The 23192-nt window shown below is 48.2% G+C and overlaps 1 protein-coding gene across 4 annotated transcripts in view; it reads left to right on the top strand.

Annotated features, from left to right (window-relative positions):
* Positions 1–23192, top strand: part of KMT5B (lysine methyltransferase 5B) — a 387499-nt gene that overhangs the window by 247895 nt on the left and 116412 nt on the right. For all 4 annotated transcript variants that reach the window (XM_030201304.1, XM_030201302.1, XM_030201303.1 and 1 more), the window contains 3 exons: positions 15278–15444; positions 15692–15711; positions 15791–15927. In XM_030201304.1, the coding sequence (XP_030057164.1) occupies positions 15278–15444; positions 15692–15711; positions 15791–15927 (324 nt within the window). The remainder of the gene's footprint in view (positions 1–15277; positions 15445–15691; positions 15712–15790; positions 15928–23192) is intronic.

Raw genomic sequence — 23192 nt, 5'->3', positions numbered from 1 at the left:
AAAACGTCTACCTGAAGAGGTAGATGCTGAAGGCGTCCGGTGGGAGAGTTTGTCGAATGCTGTGTCCCGCTGGTAGAGCTGTTCTACCACCTGTTCGACTCGCTCACCAAAAATGTTATCTCCCCAGCAAGGAGCATCCGCAATCCGCTGCTGGACTCTATTCTCCAGGTCAGAGGCACGCAGCCATGAGAGTCTGCACATCACTATACCTTGAGCAGCGGCCCTGGACGCAATATCAAAAGTGTCGTAAACACCCCTGGACAGGAATTTGCAACATGCCTTCAGCTGCCTGACCACCTCCTGAAAAGGCTTGGCCTGCTCCGACGGGAGCTTATCGACCAAGTCCGTCAGCTGCCTCACATTGTTCCGCAAGTGGATGCTCGTGTAGAGCTAGTAGGACTGAATCTTGGACACGAGCATAGCAGAATGGTAGGCCTTCCTCCCAAAAGAGTCCAGAGTCCTAGACTCCCGCCCCGGGGGCGCCGAGGCGTAATCCCTAGTACTCTTGATTTTCTTGAGAGCCAGAGCCACAACTCCAGAGTCATGAGGCAACTGGGTCTTCATCAACTCTGGGTCCCCGTGGATACGATACTGGGACTCAATCTTTTTGGGAATAGTGGGATTACTTAAGGGTTTCGTCCAGTTCGCCATCAATGTCTGCTTCAGGACATTATGAAGAGGAACAGTGGACGACTCCTTAGGTGGTGAAGGATAGTCCAGAACCTCGAACATCTCAGCCCTGGGCTCATGCTCAGTAACCACTGGGAAGGGAATGGCCGTAGACATTTCCCGGACAAATGACGAGAAAGACAGACTCTCAGGGGGAGAAAACTTTCTGTCTGGCGAAGAAGTGGGATCAGAAGGAAGACCATAAGACTCCTCATCAGAGAAATATCTGGGGTCTTCCTCTGCCTCCCACGAGGACGCATCTAATCAGTAATCCTAGTGATATATTCTGTAAATAATTCAGGTAGATCTTGCATATTCTCTGTGATTGGAAAAAAGAATTTGATGTCAGTATAAGTTCTGAAAGACATTAAATATAGGAGAGAGAAAGAGTCACACAAGATAACATTCAAGTTTATGTAAACAAAAGCAGCACATTTCATGGGAGGATAGTAATAATTGTCCGAGGACAAGCAGGCTGCTTGTTCTCACGACTGGGTGACGTCCACGGCATCCTCAGGAACGGAAATCTTCTTAGCAACAAAAAGTTTGCTAGAGCCTTTGAGCACTTGGGTGCGTGCACATATTGCTGCCTGTCGTGCGAGAGTCCCGCTTAGTCTTGTTTTTTCGCATTAGAGAGAGGCTGTTTTTTTGGTCTCTCTCCTCACCAGTGAACGAGCCTTCACCATCTTTTTTGTGCATTTTCCTCCCTCCTCCTTTCATTTTTTCTTCTGTACCCTGTCTGTAGAACTAAAAATTAAAAAAAAAAAAAAAAAGTCCCTTAAAACCTTAGTTTTTAGCCCTTTTAAGTTTTCTTTCGGTTTCGTCGCAGCCCTCTTTGGCCGCCCGTACTGGTTTTCCCTTTTGTATCTCTTTAATTGACACAATTGAGGATTTTGATTTCATCGCCACTATTTTTCCGTCCATGTCATCGAGGACTCCCAGCGGCTTCAAGAAGTGTACTCGGTGCAACCGGGCGATCTCAGGTACAGACCCCCACGCGTGCTGTCTACAGTGCCTTGGGCCCGACCACCGCCCAGACGCATGTAAGTTGTGTCTCCGCCTTAAAAAGCGGACACAGGCGTCGAGAAAAGCTCTACAGGATCGTTTTTTTTGAGCTTCACCCGGTACTTCGACATCGGCAATGGAGATGGCATCGACCTCTGGAGCGCAGGTAGTGGCTGTCCGGAGACCACCACACGCTGGGAGCAGTGAGCCATTGAGTGGGTCTCCACCTGCCTCGAAGACCTCTGCTGTGCAGGCCTACCGTGACCGACCACTCTTGGACCCGACCCCGAGGAGACGTGTGGATTCCACGTTCTCGGTACTGAGGAGCATCAATGACTCTCTTCGAGCGAAGGCTAATAAGCATTGTCATCGGTACCAGGAGCTCCGGGGCGTCGAAGGATTCGGCACCCGTGAAGCGCCAACGCCAGGAGGAGCGCTCACCCTCCATTCACGAGGTGTTGGTGCATCAGTCTTCGGACAGCTCAGTACCGCCTCCTCAACCTCCACAGATTCTGACGTCGACTCCTGCACCGACCCCGCAGCCCTTCTCGACAGCGACTCTGGATGAGCGCATCCGAGCCATTCTTCCAGGCCTTCTGGAAGGGCTACTGCGTCAGTCTACTCCGGTGCCGGGGGTGCTTGCGCCCCTGGTACCGTCGATGGAAGGGGCAGCTGGCTCATCGCCTGTGGTGAGGTTCCCGACGCCGGTACCGCCTACGGCGTCAGCTGCCACCCAGGTTGACTCCCCGTCGACATCGCTGGAGGGAGTGTCATCGCCGCCGGCATGGGAGTCGACTTCTCAACATCACCATGGAGGACATGGTTCCTCGGCGTCAAGACGGCCCGGTTTCGGTCTGCAGTTAAGGAACTCTTGTCCGATACCGATGAGGATGCCTCATGGGATGAAGAGCAAGATCCCAGGTATTTCTCTTCTGAGGAATCTTGTGGTCTTCCCTCTGATCCTACTCCTTCACCAGAAAGAAAGCTTTCTCCCCCAGAGAGTCTTTCTTTCTCTTCATTTCTCCGGGAAATGTCTGTGGCTATTCCCTTCCCAGTGGTCTCTGAGGATGAGCCCAGGACTGAGATGCTCGAGGTCCTTGACTATCCTTCGCCACCTAAGGAGTCATCCACGGTTCCTTTGCATAATGTGCTCAAGGAGACTCTTATGCAGAACTGGATGAAACCATTAAGTAATCCCAACATTCCTAAGAAAGCTGAGTCCCAATATCGGATTCATGGAGAACCTGAGTTGATGAAGTCGCAGTTACCTCACAACTCTATGGTTGTGGATTCCGCTCTCAAGAAGGCCGGGAGTTCTAGAGATTTCGCCTCGGCACCCCCGGAACGGGAATCTAGAACTCTAGACTCTTTTGGGAAGAAGGCCTACCAGTCCTCTATGCTCATGACCAAAATCCAGTCTTACCAGCTCTACACGAGCATTCACTTGAGGAACACGGTGATGCAACTGGCGGACTTGGTCGACAAGCTCCCTCCGGGGCAGGCCAGGCCTTTTCGGGAGGTGGTCAGGCAGCTGAAGGCGTGTCGTAAATTCCTGTCCAGGGGTGCTTACGATTCTTTTGATGTTGCATCCAGATTTGCTGCCCAAGGTATAGTGATGCGCAGACTCTCATGGCTGCGTGCCTCTGACCTGGACAGTCAAGTCCAGCAGCGGATGCCCCTTGCTGGGGGGATAATATGTTTGGCGAGAAAGTCGAGCAAGTGGTCGATCAGATCACTCAGCGGGAAACCGCTATGGACAATCTCTCCCACCGGGCGCCTTCTGCTACTACCTCATCAGGTACACGATTTTTCCGGGGAAGGAGGAGTGCTCCCTATGCTTATAACAAGCATAGGTACAATCCTCCTTCTCGACAGCCTTCTCAGGCTCCTCCCCAGCGCGCTCGTTCTCGTCAACAGCGTGCGCCAAACCAGGCCCCTGCAGCCTCCCCAGCAAAAGCAAGGGACGGGCTTTTGACTGCTTTCAGCTGAGCATAGCCGCTATAAAGGTGTCCGTGCCGGACGACTTGCCGATTGGGGGGGAGGTTAGAAGTTTTTCACCAAAGGTGGCCTCTCATAACCTCCGACCGGTGGGTTCTTCAAATAGTCCGGTTAGGATGCTCCCTCAATTTGATCTCCAGACCTCCAAATTGCCCACCGGGAGCTCAATCCTTCAGCTTCCAGCACAGGTAGGTACTTGCAGAGGAGCTCTCCGCCCTTCTCAGTGCCAGTGCGGTCAAGCCCGTACCACCAGGGCAAGAAGGGCTGGGGTTGTATTCCAGGTACTTCCTTGTGCAAAGGAAAACGGGGGATGCGTCCCATCCTAGACCTAAGGGCCCTGAGCAAATTTCTTGTCCAAGAAAAGTTCAGGATGGTTTCCCTGGGCACCCTTCTCCCCATGATTCAGAAAAACGATTGGCTATGCTCTCTGGACTTAAAGGATGCTAATACTCACGTTCCGATACTTCCAGCTCACAGGAAGTATCTTTGATTCCGTCTGGGAGCGCAGCACTTCCAGTATTGTGTGCTTCCCTTTGGTCTAGCGTCTGCACCAAGAGTTTTTACAAAATGCCTGGCAGTAGTTGCAGAGTCGCTATGCAGGCTGGGAGTGCATGTGTTCCCTTATCTCAACGATTGGCTGGTGAAGAACACTTCAGAGGCAGGAGCTCTACAGTCCATGCACATGACTTTTCGACTACTGGAGCTACTCGGGTTTGTAATAAATTACCCCTAGTCCCATCTTTTCCCTGTTCAGAAACTGGAATTTATAGGAGCTCTGCTGAATTCACGAACGGCTCATGCCTATCTTCCAGAGGCCAGAGCAGACAGTCTTCTGTCTCTAGTTTCCACGGCCAGAGCGTCTCAGCAGATCACAGCTCGGCAGATGTTGACACTTCTAGGCCATATTTTATTTTTTGTTACATTTGTACCCCACGCTTTCCCACTCATGGCAGGCTCAATGCAGCGGGCAATGGAGGGTTAAGTGACTTACCCAGAGTCACAAGGAGCTGCCTGTGCCGGGAATCAAACTCAGTTCCTCAGTTCCCCAGGACCAAAGTCCACCACCCTGACCACTAGGCCACTCCACAGTTCATGTGACACCCATGGCCCGTCTAATGAGATCAGCTTAATGGGCCCTAGCTTCTCAGTGGTTTCAAGCTGCGGGGGATGTAGAGTATACAATCCAGCTGTCCATCAATTTTCACAATTCCCTTCAGTGGTGGACAAATCGATCCAATTTGACCTTGGGACGTCCTTTTCAAATTCCTCAGCTACAAAAAGTGCTGACAATGGATGCATCCCTCCTGGGGTGGGGAGCTCATGTAGATGGGCTTCACACTCAGGGAGTTTGGTCCCTCCAGGAAACAGGTGTTCAGATCAATCTCCTGGAGTTGCGAGCGGTCTGGAACGCTCTAAAGGCTTTGAGATCAGCTGTCCAATCAAATTATCCATATTCAGACAGACAATCAGGCTGCCATGTACTACATGAACAAGCAGGGGGCACTGCATCTCACCCCCTGGGTCAGGAAGCCGACAGGATGTGGGTTTGGGCTCGCCATTATGGCATGTTTCTCCAAGCCACGTATCTGGCAGGCGTAAACAACTATCTGGCCGACAGATTGAGCAGGATAATGAAACCTCACGAGTGGTTGCTCAATTCTGGCGTCGTTCTCAAGATCTTTGGAGAGTGGGGCACCCCCTCAGTGGATCTTTTTGCCACTTGAATCAGTCACAAGGTCCCTCATTTTTGTTCCAGGCTTCAAGCCCACGACAGACTAGCATCAGATGCTTTTCTCCTGCATTGGGGGACAGGCCTTCTATATGCGTATCCTCCCAAACCTCTGCTGGGGAAGACTTTGCTGAAACTCAAGCAAGACCGCAGAACCATGATTCTGATTGCCCCCTTCTGGCCACGTCAGATTTGGTTCCCTCTTCTTCTGGAGTTGTCCTCCAAAGAACCATGGAGATTGGAGTGTTTTCCAACCCTCATAACTCAGAACGAAGGGGTGCTTCTGCATCCCAACCTCCAGTCTCTGGCTCTCACGGCCTGGATGTTGAGAGCGTAGATTTCACTTCTTTGGGTCTTTCTGAGGGTGTCTCCCGTGTTTTGCTTACTTCCAGGAAAGATTCCACGAAGAAGTGTTACTTTTTCAAATGGAGGAGGTCTGCCGTTTGGTGTGATAGCAAGGCCCTAGATCCTCGCTCTTGTCCTACACAGACCCTGCTTGAATACCTTCTACACTTGTCAAAGTCTGGTCTCAAGACCAACTCCGTAAGGGTTTATCTTAGTGCAACTAGTGCTTTTCATGAGAGGTTTGCTTTTGTCAAAACCCCCTGTCAAACCTCCACCAATGTCGTGGGATCTCAACATTGTTCTCACTCAGCTGATGAAGCCTCCTTTTGAGCCACTGAATTCCTGCCGTCTGAAGTACATTTTCTTGGTGGCTGTAACTTCAGCTCGTACAGTCAGTGAGCTTCAAGCCATTCCAGGTCCAAATACCTGGTAAGATCCCACAAGAGTAAAGAGTTCAAAACTGATGTTTTTTTGTTGTAGTTCTTCCCCTGTTCCTTTTGTGCCAGTATTTCTTAGAAATCTGTCTCATGGGCGATATTTATTTTGTTTTTCTTCCCCCTTTATTAGTCTGAAAGCTTCCTAGATACACAGTTAATGGGCAGGATAGTAAATCTTTTAATAAACTTGAAACTTAAAACAGATTTTATGCTTCTTTTACCAGAAATAAATAGTGGTTCTTCCCAAGTCTGTCTTAATAAGGGCTTATGGAGTTTTTGTTAGGGAACTTGGCCAAACCTTTTTTAAACCTCGCTAAGCTAACTGCTTTTACCACGTTCTCTAGCAACGAATCCCAGAGTTTAATTACATGTTGAGTGAAGAAATATTTTATCTGATTTGTTTTACATTTACTACTTAGTAGGTTTGTGTGCTGCCTAGTCCCTGTATTTTTAGAAAGAGTAAACAAATGGTTCATGTCTACTGCAGAGGGTTTCAACAAATCATCAATGATGACACCTAGATCCTTTTCCTGTGCATTGATTCCTAATAGGTAATCTTGCATCATTTCCTATATAATAATTCTCACCTCCAACGTTCTAATGTGCCTGGTACCATGGCTCCCTCGGAGGTGGTCTGCTAGGCAGTTTAGAATGCACTGACGTCAGTGATGTCACTGACAGCTGATTCCAAGGCAAGGGGAGGAGTAGGGAAACACGCGGAGTGTTTCTCCCTACTCCTCCCCCTGCCTACCAATCAACTCTCAGTGCCCCCCCCCTCGGTGCATCACCCAAGACCCTCCTCCCGGCGCATCACCAAAGCCCCTACCCCCCCCCCCCCCCCCCCTCTCGGGCACATCAACTCCCTCGCCACCCGCAGCCGCCAATACTAACTCTGTCCGGCCGCTGCTGCTTCTCCTGTGGAGCAGCAGCGGCTGGTACAAAAAGAAAAAAGCCAAGAAAAGATTTTTAACCTGAAACGCGGCTCCGTAGACAGCCATCTGGCATTGGCTGTCATCTCTGCAGCCGCTCCTCCTCTCCCCTCCACGTCACTGCCCCTGCAGGAAGACCCCGGAGGAGCGCAGCAACGGCAGAGGGGAGAGGAGGAGCGGCTGCAGAGATGACAGCCAACGCCAGATGGCTGTCTACGGATCTGTGTTTCAGGTTTAAAATCTTCTTTTTTTGGCTTTTTTCTTTTTGTACCGGCCGCTGCTGCTCAACAGGAGACGCAGCAGCGGCCGGGCAGCGTTAGTATTGGCTTCTGCGGGTGGCGAGGGGGTTGATGTGCCCGAGGGGGGGGGTAGGGGCTTGGGTGATGCTCTGGGGGGGGAGGGGTTTGGGTGATGCGCCGAGGGGGGAGGGGAGGGTCGCTGGACATGGGTGGCTGCGGGGGGGGGGGCAGGGAAGAGGGAGGTGGGGAGGGGGTCCTGAGACCAGATGGGTGGCTGCAGGGGAGACAGAAGGGACGCTGCAGGGGGGGGCAGGGGAGAGAGGTGGGTCGCTGGACATGGGTGGCTATAGGGGGGGGCAAGGGGAAAGGAGAGGAGGGTCGTTGGACATGGGTGACTGCAGGGGGAGCAGGGGAGAGAGGAGGGCCGCTGCACATGCTTGGCTGCAGGGGCAGAGGAGGGTTGGTGGGGAGGGGGTCCTGAGACCAGATGGGTGGCTGCAAGGGAGACAGGAAGGACGCTGCGGGGGGGGGGGGGGGGATTACCTTGCTAGCGCCCGTTTCATTGCCTACCGAAACGGGCCTTTTATACTAGATTGTGTTCTTTCCTACATGCATCACTTTGCACTTATTCACATTAAATTTTATCGTTCATTTGTATTCCCAGTTTCCCAGTCTCGTAAGGTCTCCTTACAATTTGTCACAATCCTCTTGTGATTTAATAACTTGGAATAACTTTGTGTCATCTGCAAATTTAATCACTTCACTCAGTTGGAACAAAGTAATGGAGGTTCACACATTCACATCTCATTACTGCCTTGAGCAGCACACCCAACGTGACAGCCGGTTTGGTCAGTCAGTCCTGCAGAATTTGTTTGGCGTCTAGAATCCAACTCTACCCTCCCAGACCCATTGTTTTCTGTTACAGTCTGCACCTTCACAGCAGCCCTGTTTAGCATAGTTTACATACTAACATATAATAACGTAGTGGATGACGGCAGATAAAGACCTGTATGGTCCATCCAGTCTGCCCAATAAGATAAACTGATTACATGCGGTGTAAAGTGATACTTCATATATCCATGATCTTGATTTATCCTTGCCATTTTTAGGACACAGACTGTAGAAGTCAGCCCGGCACTGGGCCCATTCCAAAATTTCTGAAGTTGTCGTCAAAGCCCCTGAATAGATCCACTCCAGCCCATCCAAATCTATTCAGCCTCGATCAGCACTGGTTTTCCTACCTGATCTCCACTGAGCTTCTTTGGATCCGATCCTTCTACACAGGATTCCTTTGTGTTTGTCCCACACATTCTTAAATTCAGTTAACATTTTTATCTCTACTACTTCCTGCAGGAGGGCATTCCAGGTATCTACCACCCTCTCAGTGAAAAAATATCCTGAGTCGGCCCCCTTTGAACCTCAATTCATGCCCTCTGGTTCTACCACCTTCCCTTCTCTGAAAAAGGTCTATTTGCGGATTTATACCTTTCAAATATTTAATGTTTGTATCATATTGCCCCTGTTTCTCCTTTCCTCCAGGGAATACATATTTAGGTCAGTATGTCTCTTCACGTACATCTTGCTACGTACACCCCCTACCAGTTGCTTTTCTCTGAACCAATTCATCTTTTTACATCCTTAACTAGATAAGGCCTATAAATCTGAACACAATACTCCGTGGGGCCTCACCAATGACTTCTACAGGGGATCAGCATCACCTTTCTTTTGCTTGTTATGCCCCTCTCTATGCAGCCTAGCGTGCTTCTGGCCGCAGTCACCGCCTTGTCACACTTGTTTTGTCACCTTGAGATCTTCAGACACCATCACTCCAAGGTCTCTCTCCTGAGCCGAGCTTACCTATCCAGTACCTATATTTTATTTTTGTTACATTTGTACCCCCGCACTTTCCCGCTCATGGTTCATCTCTTTTGTATTTCTGCACCCGAAGTGCATAACTCTGCACTTCTTAGCATTAAATTTTAAGTTCCAGACCCTCGACCATCCTTCTAGCATTTGGAGATCCCTTCTCATGGATTCTGCTCCTTCAGGGGTATCCACTCTATTGGCTATCTTCGTGTCATCCGCAAAAAGGCAGTCTTTTCCATCTAACCCTTCAGCAATGTCTCTCACAAGTATATTAAATAGAATTGACCCCAGCACCGACCCCTGAGAGCCGATTTCATTTACCACCAGCCTCTGCCACCTGTCAGTCAACCAGTTTCCAATCCAGTTCACTACTTTGGGTCCTAACTTCAGCCCTCTCAGCTTATTTACGAGTCTTCTGTGTGGGACCATATCAAAGGCTTTTGCTGAAATCCAAGTAGATCACATTTATCGCACGTCCTTCATCCAGTTCTTTGGTCACCCAGTCGATGTCAATCAGATTCGTTTGGCAGGATTTTCCTTTGGTAAATCCGTGTTGCCTTGGATCCTAACCCGTTGGCTTCCAGAAAGGTAACTATCCTTTCCTTCAGCAGCAACTCCATTATTTTTCCTTCCATCGACGTGAGACTTGCCAGTCTGTAGTGTCCACTTCTTCCCTGTCTCCGCTTTTGTGAAGAGGGACCACATCAGCTCGTCTCCAATCCCATGGAACCTTTCCCTATTAAACAAATCCTTAAGAGGTCCTGCCAGGACTTCTGAGTTCCCTCAGTATCCCGGGATGTATCCCATCCAACCCCATAGTTTTATCCACTTTCAGATTTTCAAGCTGTTCATAAACGCTTTCTTCCATGAACGGCGCTATATCCACTCCATCATTTATATATCTTCGGCATCCGACCAGTGTCCTTCTCCAGTATTTTTTTCCATGAACACCTAAGTGAAGTATTTGTTTAGCACGTTTGCTTTATCCTCATTGCTCTCCACACAGCTATTCTCAGTATCTTTCAGTCTTGCAATTCCACTCCTATTGTTTTCCTTTCCCCAATATATCTAAAAAGGTTTTGTCATCTCCCTTTATATCTTCATCCATTTTTCTTCCACCAAGCTTTCACTAGCTATATTGCCCTCTTTGCTTCTTTGAGTTTAATCCGGGAGTCTTTTTCATGATCCTCTCATTGCATTCTTGTGTATTTCTTGAACAAAGCCTCTTTTGTCCTCTTTTTTTTTTTTTTTTTCCAGCCACTTGTTTAGAGAGCCATATAGGCTTCCTGTTTCTCTTGGTTTTTTTTTTTTTTTTTTTTTTTTTACTTTCCTTGTGTTAAGATCAGTTGCCATATTTATAGCAGTTTTTAGCTTGGACCACTGCGCTTCAACTTCTCCAGTTCCTACCCCTGCCATCAACTCCCTTCTCCAAGTATTCCACCATTTTACCAAAATTGGTACATTTGAAATCCTGTACTTTGAGTTTTGTGTGTCTGCACTCTGCTTTTGCTCTTAAAACAACCTATATCATGTGTTGATCACTATTACCCAAGTGGGCACCCACATGGATATTTGAAACACTTTCTCCATTGGAAACACTTCCCTCGTGGTTCTGTCACCAATTGTCTGAGCAAGGCACTTTGACAGGCATCCACATTTTCTCTTCTTCTTTCCGCTTCTGCCGACGGGACATTCCAATCCACATCAGGCAAGTTGAAATCTCTCAACAATAGCGCCTCCCCTTTCATACCAAGCCTGTGAATATCTATCAGGTCCTTCTCCAGCTTCTCTATTTGGGCAGAGGTCTGTAGGTAACACCTGTGTGGATACAAGTTCCAACTTCTGTTTCCAGGACGATCCATATAGCTTCTTCCTTTCCCCAGGTACCCTACATTTCAGCTGCTCTGATATTGTTTTTCACATACAACGCCACTCCTCCACCTCTTCGGACCTCCCTATCCTTTCTAAAAAGATTATAGCCATGTATGGTCTCATCCCATTCATGGGAATCATTGAACCATGTCTCTGTTATAGCAATAATATCCAAGTTTTCCTCAAACATCAGGGCCTGAAGATCTTGAACCTTTCTACTTAAGACTACAGGCATTTGTGCTCATTGCTTTCCATGTGTTAATATTGTTGGTTCTGGTTGGCCTTGCTGTTGCAAGTCCCCATTGACTGTTGTCAGTGAGCCTGATAGCAAGAGATGCCCACATGTGAGAAACTAAGTCTTGCTTGTCCTTGGAGAAAGTGAAGTTACTTGTAGTAGGTGTTCTCCAAGGACAGCAGGACTAGTATTCTCACATACCCTCCCACCTCCTCTAGGATTTTTTATTTATTTTATATTTGCGTTCTTCATGCTTTTTTTTTTTTTTAAATCAAACTGAGATCCCACACGACTTGGGCTTGATGGAACGCACTCGTGCATGCGCAGTACAGACATGCCTAAGGCTTTGTTTTTAGAATGAACGCTGGGTAGCATCTGCACAGGAGCACTGTCAGGGATGTCACTTCGCATGTGAGAATACTATACCTGCTGTCCTCTGAGAACACCTGCTACAGGTTAGTAACTTTACTATATCAGTATACCAGAAAAAAAAAACTGGGAGCTTGATCCTAATAGATTTACTGCAAATGAAGAGGTTATGATTAGCTGGAACATTGACATTATGACTGTCCAAAAGCTTAGTACTAGGGAATTGGATGAAATGGTATAGCAGAAAAAATGAGAACAGTATTGATAAGGATGTCAGCGCCAGCAGATCTGTGAATTATATGGACAGGGAGAAAGCCTTAAGTACAAAGAAAATGTGGCAGAAAGATACAGAAATATTTCTGTATCATGTTGGGAGCTACAAGCTTAATTAAAAGCAATTTCCAATTCCAAGCATACCTTGAAAGGTTGCCTGTACATGTTACATCCTATAAACTCCAGAAGGAAGCTCTTTGGCATGATGCAAGTATTACAATGAACATTAGCTGTAAATTTGATTGAGATCATGCTCTGTACCAGAGGCGTAGCTAGGTTTTGACATCAGGGGGAGCAAACTTTTGTAAATTAGGCGCTAAGTGTCGGCCAGGCAGCAGTGCCGCTATTGTTGCTCAGGTGCAGTGACTGTGGCCGGCAATGATTAACACGGGCTGTCTGCTGCATCCCACCTACAAGGAAACTGAAAGTTACGTTAGGAGGCGGGAGGTAGCAGAGGTCCAGGGACCGGCCAGAGCAGGCAACCTGTCTTCTTAATTGCAAGTAAAATTATTCAAATTGTGGCCATCACCTCAGGAACACTCCTCCTACTAGTAGAAACTGTTTAAATCAGATGAGCTTTTGTTAGTGTGATGACTCTACAGGATGTGGAGCCCATTAGTCCTGAGCATTTTTATTTTTGGTGACAAGGGCCACCAAAGGCAGCCCTTGCTCCAGAGCCTACTTTCAAATAGAGACAGTTTATGAAATAACACAATACAAAACCCTGCAAAAAGACACTAAAACCTATACAAAAAACTTACCACAACATATCAATCCTAATTCACCTATGAAAAGCTAGTACTATAAATATTACACTGGGCCCTAGAGCACCAATATACCTACTACTGGTAAAACAGAACAAGTGAGACTGCTAAATAGTTCTACGCAGAAACTACCTGCCCACAGAATACCACACCTTGGTCACACACCAAATACAGAACAAGGGATCACAAATTAGAAATATAAAGATAAAAATTTGAACTGGGAACCCCAAGAATTCAAACTAGGCATGTTCCACAACATAGGCGAAATGAAAACAAAAATGTATTTTCTATTGTACTGAAAAAAAAAAAATTACAAAAGACATCTGTGATGCACATTTCCCAAAGCTAAAATATTCCACCAAATAAATTCAAAATAAAACACTTTTTTCTACCTTTGTTGTCTGGGTGTTTTATTTTTTCAAACATGTTGGTCCCAGTTTCTTCTTTTCTGTTTTCCTGTCTTCTGCTCTCTTTCCAGTGGGTGCAGTCCATTTGTCCTTATTTCCCTCTTATCTTCTTCTATTTCCTCACTTTATTTGTCTCTGGCACATTTGCTTACACTGTTTTCTGTCTCTCCCCTCAGATTTTATCTTCTCACTCTTCAGTCCTTCACCTGTATTTAATTTACCAGTACCTATCAACTTTCCATCTTCTCTCACCCCTATATCTCAAACCTCCATGGTCTCTCCCCACATTGTTCCACAATGCCAACATCTCCCCTCCCTCTCCCTTCTTATTCCCTTGTAGCCCAGCATCTCCTTGTCCCCCCAACCCTTCTCTACCACTATGGTCCAGTATTTCCCTATTCCCTCTCCCTGTCCCCTCCACCCCTACAGACCAGCAATTCCCTGTCCCCTCTCTCCCCCTTTCCTCCTTATTGTGCCAGGAGACATGGCTACACAAATCCCCAATGCCATGTGCCTTCCAGGTTGTATAGACAGTAAACTGCACACAGGAAGTGAAAGCCTGCTAAGTGTACACAATCCAGGAAGGAACCAAGCCATCAGGGGTTGTGTGGCTGCATCTCCTGTAGGTCCAGCATCATATCTCTCCCCTTCACTTACTCTCTCCCTTCTCCTCCTCCTCCTATGATCCACCATCTTCTCTTCCCACTTTCCATCTTTTATAACACCAGGCTTCCCAAAGCAGATTACAATAGTTAACATAAAATTGAATCCATCAGGAAACAGGATATCCTCACTGAAATTTGGCCATCTGTATTATATAGAACTGTGTAGAAAAATGATCACAAAATAGAGTTTATTAGTGCTGTTTCTACCAGCTACAATAATTTTTTAAGCTGTTTTAGTGATATTCAGTTGTTATTTCATGATATTTATGTCTACATATGTCAAATAAGTAAAAAAAAAATTAAAAAATATATATTTTGGCCTCCACCTTTTAAGGCACTGCCTATCCAACTAGAACAGCTTAAATGTTTCATAGATAGACCATGCATAGGCAGTCCCTTATTTCTAATAATCAGTTTTTGCTATTGTTTTGGGTCAAAAGGCTAGATAGCCTCACCCTGTCTCCTGTTTTATCTAAATTCCTTGCCTTCAATCCCCCTACCAGTCCAGCATCCTGCCCCCCTCCCTCCCTCTCTCTCCCTCTCTCCACTGCCATCAGTCACCCTCCCCAAGTCCAGCACCCTCTGTTTCCCCTCTCTCTCTCCCCGCCCGCCACCACCTCCCGGACTCTCAAGCCTGCTCTGTTGAGCAGCCCCTACAGCGATAACACGCTGCCTGAGCTGGTGTTGGATCCACAGCAGCATGCCTCTGGCTTCACACAAGTACTTCTTGTTACGCGAGGGTGGGACATGCAGCAAGCAGAGGGAAGGATTGGACACCGGCTCAAACAGGCAGCGTATTATTGCTGCAGGGACTGCTAAACATAGTAGGCTTGTTTGATGACGGGACGGGGTGGGGTGGAAGAGGGAGAACAGAAAGTGGTGTTGGTAACATGGTGGGGTGGGAAATGGAGGGGAGAAAGTAATGGCAAAAAATTTTTTTTTTAAATCCTGGCTGCAGTGTACTGGCCCTGCCGGTTGAGACCTGCATGGGCACCATTTTTTTTTTTTTTAAACTCCATTTGGGGGAGCGATTGCTCCCCCTTCACCCCCCCCCCCCCCCAAGCTAAACCACTACCATGTACCCTGACTTAGGAGTAGGATTCCTTACTGCAATGTTATGCACAAAACTAACCCATTCGGAAACATTATCCTGAGAAAAAAATAAAGCAGTATTGTGGTTTTTCATTTGTGTATCCCACTGCTATTTAGAGGAGAGAGCTCATTTGAACAAAAGAAAAGCTACATAATTTTTTCAACCAGTTAACAGGTGTCACTGCTCCAAATTAGGGGCCAAAAATACACTTATTTAACGTATCCCTTTTGTGAAGGGTATATCTCTGTAGTCTGCACTGGAGTCCTCTATTTACATTTCTTAGAGGATAAGTATTGTAACACTGTTCCAGCATACATAGTATATGTTAACCATCCCTACAGTGGTTTTATCTCTGTCACTCTCTCTCTCTCTCTATTTGTAGGAAAAGGAATGATAAAATTGAGCTGCTCGTAGGTTGCATTGCTGAACTCTCTGAAATGGAAGAAAACCTTCTCCTACGGCATGGAGAAAATGACTTCAGTGTTATGTATTCCACACGCAAGAACTGTGCTCAACTCTGGCTTGGCCCAGCAGCTTTCATCAATCATGGTAAGCTGGCAGGACCAAACTATCACCTTCAACAGAGCAGGTGCACACTAATGCTCAGAAATGAGCCATTTTCCAGTATGTAACAATTAGACTGCATACAACATCATTGCAGAATGGTAGACCGTGCGGACTCTGGTAAGCAGCATTGTGCGTACCCACTGGTAGCGAGAATTCTTGGGTCAAATTGACTTTATCGCTGGACTATCATTAGATATCTTATCTTAATTTTATGTCTTTTTTTCCCTAGATTGCCGACCGAACTGTAAGGTAAGCCATAAAGATGATTTAACAACTTCCTTTGGCAATTTTGTTTTATGCTTGGTCTAAAACTACTTTTTCTCTCCAGTTTGTTTCCACAGGTCGTGACACTGCATGTGTGAAAGCATTGCGAGACATAGAACCTGGAGAAGAAATTTCTTGCTATTATGGAGATGGCTTTTTTGGAGAAAACAATGAATTCTGTGAATGCTACACTTGTGAAAGGTATGTAGAGTATTAATCTAATTATTCTTAGCCCATCAAGTTAGTTGAGGGAGGAGATACCTATGAAGGTTCATACATATGAAGACATGCACAATAAAAATCCAGAGTAGTCTGTGTAAAGTGCTAGATCAGTTACTACTTTTGTTTCACATACAATTACTCCCTCTTGTTTGGATTTGGATACTTTAAATTTAATTACTTAGTTTCCTAAATCTGAGTTCAAGGCAAGTTACAGTTCAAGTATTGCAGTTATTTCCCTGCCCCAAAGGGTTTACAGTTCAAGTTGTAGGCTGATGGAATAGAACATGAAATGTATTGAGTGAATCTCTTCATAATGGTGGTTAATAAATCCCAATAAATAAATATTGCCCAGGATCAGAAGGATCATCCTGGGATTTGAACTTTGGCTTTCCTGGTTCTCAGCCCACTACTCTAGCCACTTTGTTTTTCCTGTACTGGGTATTTCATCTTAGTCATGATGACATAAAATAATTCTGCCACTGACTTGGCAGAGAAGCAGACATAAAGGTCTACTCTTGTATGTTGTGTTTATAGATATCTGTGTAGATGTGTATTTCTTTTCTGTCCCATCAGATCAGTCCAGAATATGTAGCTTATGTCTGTCAGCCTGCAGAAGGTAACAACTACACAGAAAACAGGGGTATGTAGGAGGAATCAAATTAGCTCATGTCTTATCCCCCAACTGTGGAGCAACAGTGACAGGAGAGAGCTCCTGAGAGATACTGTCACCTCTCCTTCCTCCCAAGGATTTAATTGGGAGTGGCATTTTACTTAATGTACTGGGGGGGTGGGGGTTGGTAAGTTCAGCTTGTGTTTAGTGCAGCAGTGCTGTCAGGGGAACATTTTTACCAGGGCTGAATAGCTAGGGATGAGTGGAATCATGTGGGAGGACAGCGATCTAGCTGAAAACTACCGGTTGAAGTGTTTTGCATTAGGAATGGTGTAGGCAGGGGAGGCAAAGCAAGCCCTCCAGAATCCAGTCTGAAGACAGGGGATGAGACCTGAATACCTCAAAGTTTTATTTTATTTATTTGTTACATTTGTATTCCGCATTTTCCCACCTATTTGCAGAATCAATGTGGCTTACATTGTACCGATGAGGCGTTCGCCATCTCCGGTATAGAAACAAATACATGGAGTTCTCCGAGGACAAGCAGGCTCCTTGTTCTCACGACTGGGTTGACGTCCACAGCAGCCCCTCAAAGTGGAAGAAAATATCGCGGGAGGTGCTGTGATATCCCCCTTCTCACTCAGGGTAACCTGGTTCTCAATATGCAAATCATGTGCAGATTAGTGTGCTACCCCTTCTCACTCAGGGTGACCTGGTTTCCACTCAGCAAATTAAGCAGGTCTCACCAACTGCATATTTCTCAGGCAACTCTTTATTCCAGCCCCTGGGCACACTTCTTCTAGCTTAACACTTTATGCTTTCATAGATCTTCACCTTGAGCCTCCCCACACAGATACATGGGCTCAGTACTATACCAATACTTTGGGGACTCTCACCCCAGGCTTTGCAGCCTGCTTCTCTCAGTACTTTGGACACACAGTCCCCTCTTTGAACACACAGTTCTAGACACACAGTCTTTTCTTATTCGGACACACAGTCCCTCCACTGAACACACAGTTCCTATAAGTACTGAGGACACACAGTCAAACACTAATGCTTTAGGGACTTCTTACCCCAGGACTTTCAGCCTGCTGATCTCCTTTGGACACCCAGTCCACCCCAAGTCCATCAGGTTAGCCAGTATCTTTCAGGGGCTCTCTCTTCTTTTGCTGCTAGCTCACTTCCCTTCCTTTCACCACTCAGGTGGGGTATACAGTGGTTAATTAGCTACACAGGACCCAGCCCATAACCGCCTGCACCTGTGGACTTCCCAGGGCTCTCACCGGTCCTAGCGACCTCCAACTTCTTCTAGCGCCCTCTAGTGGCCTACACCGTATATGACACCCTCTTACTTATCACAGTGCGCGTACAATTTCTTTATTTTCGTGGTATTACTTTTTACCACCACCATCGACGGTTTTGACCTCGCCGATGCGATTTTTCCGTCGATGTCCTCGAAGGTCCCGAGCAGATTCAAGAAGTGTGGTCGGTGAGCCCGGCAGATCTCGCAGACCGATCCTCACGCTTGGTGTCTCCAGTACCTCGGTCCGGAGCATAATTCCAAGGCGTGCACCTTGTATCTCGGCTTGAAAAAGCGGATGCAGGTGGAGAGGCAAGTTCTTCGGAACCGTCTTTTTGGAACTTGCGCTAGCCCTTCAACGTCAGCGGCATTGGTGTCAACGGCCGGGACTTCGGTACCGATGTCGATGTCTTCAACGCTGATTATGGCACTGACCCCAGGAGTACAGGTTCCCTTGGCCCAACGACCTGCCAGGGACGGCGGTGGTGAGCGACCGAATGGGCAGTCCGCTTCGGCTGCTCCCGCTGCCCAGGGCCATCGTGACCGAACCCTGTCGGATCCGACCCCCAGAGGGCGTGGAGACTCCACCTCCTCCTCGTCCATGCCGCAGAGCGCCGATGACGGGCATCGAAAGAAAGTTGCGAAGAAGCACCGTCATCGGTCGCCCACGGCGCATGGCACGGGCAGCTCAGGTAAGTCGAGGGACGATTTGATCCCTAGGAAGCGCCCACGCCGAGAGGAGCGCTCCCCCTCTGTTGAAGAGGTGTTGATGCGCAGGTCGTCGGGTACCCCAGTACCGTCTCCTGGACCCGAGCAGCTTCAAGCACCAACGCCCGCACCGGCCCCCCAGCCTCTCCCGACAGCGGGCCTAGATGAGTGCCTCCGAGCCATTCTCCCAGGTATCCTGGAGGGGCTCATGCGCCAGGCCTTGCTGGCACCGGGGCTGCTTGCGCCCGCGGTGCCGTTGATGGAAGTGCCGGCTGGCTCTGGCCCCGTGATGCTGTCGTCGACACCGGTACCGCTTGCAGCGCCAGTCTCGACTGCCACTCAGGTGGAATCCCCGTCGACGTCGATGGCGGGAGTTTCGTCCCCGCCGGCGCAGGAGTCCACCTCTCAGTACCATCATTGAGGACATGGTTCCTCGGGTCGAGACGGGCCCAGTTGCGGTCTGAGCTCAGAGAGCTCATGTCCGACACCGAGGAGAAGGCCTCGTGGGGGGAGGAGGAGGATCCCAGATATTTCTCCTTCGAGGAGTCTGCGGGTCTTCCCTCCGACCCCACACCTTCACCGGAGAGGAAGCTCTCGCCTCCAGAGAGCCTCTCCTTTGCCTCTTTTGTCCGGGACATGTCTATTAGCATTCCCTTCCCAGTGGTCACCGTGGATGAGCCGAGGGCTGAGATGCTCAGAGTCCTCGACTATCCATCACCACCTAGAGAGTCTTCCACGGTACCGTTGCACAATGTCCTCAAGGAGACACTGCTTCGGGACTGGTTGAAGCCCTTATCTAATCCCACCATCCCTAAGAAAGCGGTGTCCCAATACAGAGTTCACACAGACCCGGAGTTGATGCGGCCTCAGCTGCCACATGACTCAGCGATCGTGGACTCTGCTCTCAAAAGGGCAAGGAGTTTGAGGGATACCGCCTCGGCGCCCCCAATCACAGCTGAAGGCGTGCAGAAAATTCCTGTCCAGGGGTATTTATGACACCTGTGATGTGGTATCCAGAGCCGCGGCCCAGGGTATAGTGATGCGCAGACACTCATGGCTGCGTGCCTCTGACCTGGATAACCGGACTCAGCAATGGCTGGCGGATATCCCTTGCCGGGGGGATAACATTTTCGGCGAGAAGGTCGAGCAGTTGGTGGACCAACTGCACCAGCGGGAAACCGCTCTCGACAAGCTCTCCCATCGGGCGCCGTCAGCATCCACCTCCACAAGTGGACGTTTTTCCCGGGCCCGGCAGGCTGCACCCTACGCTTACAGCAAGCGTAGGTACAACCAGCCGGCCCGAAGGCCTCCTCAAGCACAGGGACAGTCCCAGCGTGCTCATTCCCGTCAACAGCGTGCGCCTAAGCAGCCCCCTGCAGCTCCACAGTAAAAGCAGGGAACGGGCTTTTGACTGGATGCATGGGAAAGTAGCTGTGCCGGACGGCCTGCCGGTTAGGGGGAGGTTGACAGTTTTTCACCAAAGGTGGCCTCTCATAACCTCCGACCAGTGGGTTCTCCAAATAGTGCAGTGCAGATACACCCTGAATTTGATCTCCACCCCACCAAATTGCCCACCGGGAGCTCAATCCTTCAGCCCCTACCACAGGCAGGTACTTGCAGAGGAACTCTCCGCCCTTCTCAACGCCAATGCGGTCGAGCCCGTGCCACCTGGGCAGGAAGGGCAGGGATTCTATTCCAGGTACTTCCTTGTGGAAAAGAATACAGGGGGGATGCGCCCCATCCTAGACCTGAGAGGCCTGAACAAATATCTAGTACGAGAAAAGTTCAGGATGCTTTCCTTGGGTACCCTTCTCCCCATGATTCAGAAAGACGATTGGCTATGTTCCCTGGATTTAAAGGATGCTTATACTCACATCCCGATACTGCCAGCTCACAGACAGTATCTGCGATTCCGTCTGGGGACACGTCACTTCCAGTATTGTGTGCTGCCCTTTGGGCTCGCCTCTGCACCACGGGTATTCACGAAGTGTCTCATGGTGGTCGCGGCGTACCTTCGCAAGCTGAGGGTGCACATGTTCCCGTATCTCGACGATTGGCTGGTGAAGGTCACCTCAGAGGCGGAAGCTCTTCGGTCCATGCAGTGCACTATTCAACTACTGGAACTGCTGGGGTTTGTAATAAATTACCCGAAATCCCATCTCCAGCCATTCCAATCTCTTGAATTCATAGGAGCTCTGCTAAATTCACAGACGGCTCATGCTTACCTTCCCGAGGCGAGGGCTCAGGACCTTCTGTCCCTTGCCTCCCAGGCCAGAACGTCCCAGCAGATCACAGCTCGGCAGATGTTGAGACTTCTGGGACATATACAGTCCATGTGACTCCCATGGCTCGTCTTCACATGAGGCTGGTTCAGTGGACCCTAGCTTCCCAGTGGTGCCAAGCCACAGGGAACCTAGAAGATGCTATCCGCCTGCCCACCAGTTGTCGCAATTCGCTGCGCTGGTGGACAATTCGGACCAATTTGACCTTGGGAAGCCCGTTCCAAATTCCTCAGCCGCAAAAGGTGCTGACGACGGATGCATCTCTTCTGGGGTGGGGAGCTCATGTCGATGGGCTCCACACCCAAGGGGTGTGGTCCCTCCAGGAAGCAGGGCTTCAGATCAATCTCCTGGAGCTCCGAGCAGTCTGGAACACACTGAAGGCCTTCAGGGATCAGCTGTCCTTCCAAATAATCCAAATTCAGACAGACAATCAGGTTGCAATGTACTACATCAACAAGCAGGGGGGCACCGGATCTCGCCCCCTGTGTCAGGAAGCCGTCAGGATGTGACGCTGGGCAGGCCAGCACGGCATGCTTCTCCAAGCCACGTACCTGGCAGGCATAAACAACAGTCTAGCCGACAGGCTGAGCAGACTCATGCAACCGCACGAGTGGTCGCTCCATTCCAGGGTGGTACGCAAGCTCTTCCGAGAGTGGGGCACTACCTCGGTGAACCTTTTTGCCTCCCAGACCAATCACAAGCTGCCTCAGTTCTGTTCCAGTCTTCAGGCGCACGGCAGACTAGCGTCGGATGCCTTTCTCCTCCATTGGGGGAAGGGCCTCCTGTATGCATATCCTCCCATACCTTTGGTGGGGAAGACCTTACTGAAGCTCAAGCAAGACCGCGGCACCATGAATGGTATTCAAAGCTGACGAGTCAGAGATACTTAATGAATTCTCTGTAAACCTGGAGGATGTATTGGGGCAGTTCTACAAACTGAAGAGTAGCAAATCTCCTGGACCGGATGGTATTCATACCAGAGTACTGATAGAACTGAAAAATGAGCTTGCAGAGCTATTAGAAATGTGTAATTTATCCTTAAAATCGAGTGTGGTACCGGAAGACTGGAGGGGTGGTCAATGTAACGCCGATTTTTTAAAAAGGCTCCAGAGGAGATCCAGGAAATTATAGACTGGTGAGTCTGACGTCAGTGCCGGGCAAAATGGTAGAGACTATTATTAAGAACCAAATTACAGAGCATATTCAAAAGCATGGAGGAGTGGCCTAGTGGTTAGAGTGGTGGACTTTGGTCCTGGGGAACTGGGTTCGATTCCCACTGCAGGCACAGGCAGCTCCTTGTGACTCTGGGCAAGTCACTTAACCCTCCATTGCCCTAGGTACAAATTAGTACCTGTATATAATATGTAAGCCGCATTGAACCTGCTATGAGTGGGAACGCGCGGGGTACAAATGTAAGAAAAAAAAAAACAACATGGATTTAGTGAAGGGAAATCTTGCCTCACCAATCTACTACATTTCTTTGAAGGGATTTATTTATTTATTTATTTATTTGCTGCATTTGTATCCCACATTTTCCCACCTATTTGCAGGCTCAATGTGGCTTACATTATATAGCAATGGCATCACCATTAACAGAGTAAGAGGTTCAGCATATTGTTACAATTAATGTACAAAAATAACAGGTAGGTAGAGTAAATAAAATGATAATTCATAACATACAAGTGAGAGTAGGAAAAAATGTAATGTTCAATAATGATAATATAAAATAATCAAATCAGAAGGGATCAATATTGGTTGGTTCTGGTATAGATTAGAGATGAACAAACGTGGATAAAGGTGAGCCGGTTGATATTGTGTATCTGGATTTTCAGAAGGCTTTTGACAAAGTACCTCATGAACGACTCCAGAGGAAATTGGAGAGTCATGGGATAGGAGGTAGTGTTCTGTTGTGGATTAAAAACTGGTTAAAAGATAGAAAACAGAGAGTAGGGTTAAATGGTCAGTATTCTCAATGGAGAAGGGTAGTTTGTGGGGTTCCCCAGGGGTCTTTGCTGGGACCACTGCTTTTTAACATATTTATAAATGACCTAGAGATGGGAGTAACTAGTGAGGTAATTAAATTTGCTGATGACATAAAGTTATTCAAAGTCGTTAAATCGCGGGAGGATTGCAAAAAATTACAAGAGGACCTTACGAGACTGGGCATCTAAATGGCAGATGACGTTTAATGTGAGCAAGTGCAAAGTGATGCATGTGGGAAAGAGGAACCCGAATTATAGCTACGTCTTGCAAGGTTCCACGTTAGGAGTCACAGACCAAGAAAGGGATCTAGCTGTCGTCGTCGATGATACGTTGAAACCTGCTCAGTGTGCTGCTGCAGCTA

Source organism: Microcaecilia unicolor, chromosome 4, assembly GCF_901765095.1.
Source record: "Microcaecilia unicolor chromosome 4, aMicUni1.1, whole genome shotgun sequence".
Taxonomy (NCBI): Eukaryota; Metazoa; Chordata; class Amphibia; order Gymnophiona; family Siphonopidae; genus Microcaecilia; species Microcaecilia unicolor.
Note: the sequence above shows the minus strand (reverse complement) of the source record. Positions and strands in the feature narration are given on the sequence as shown.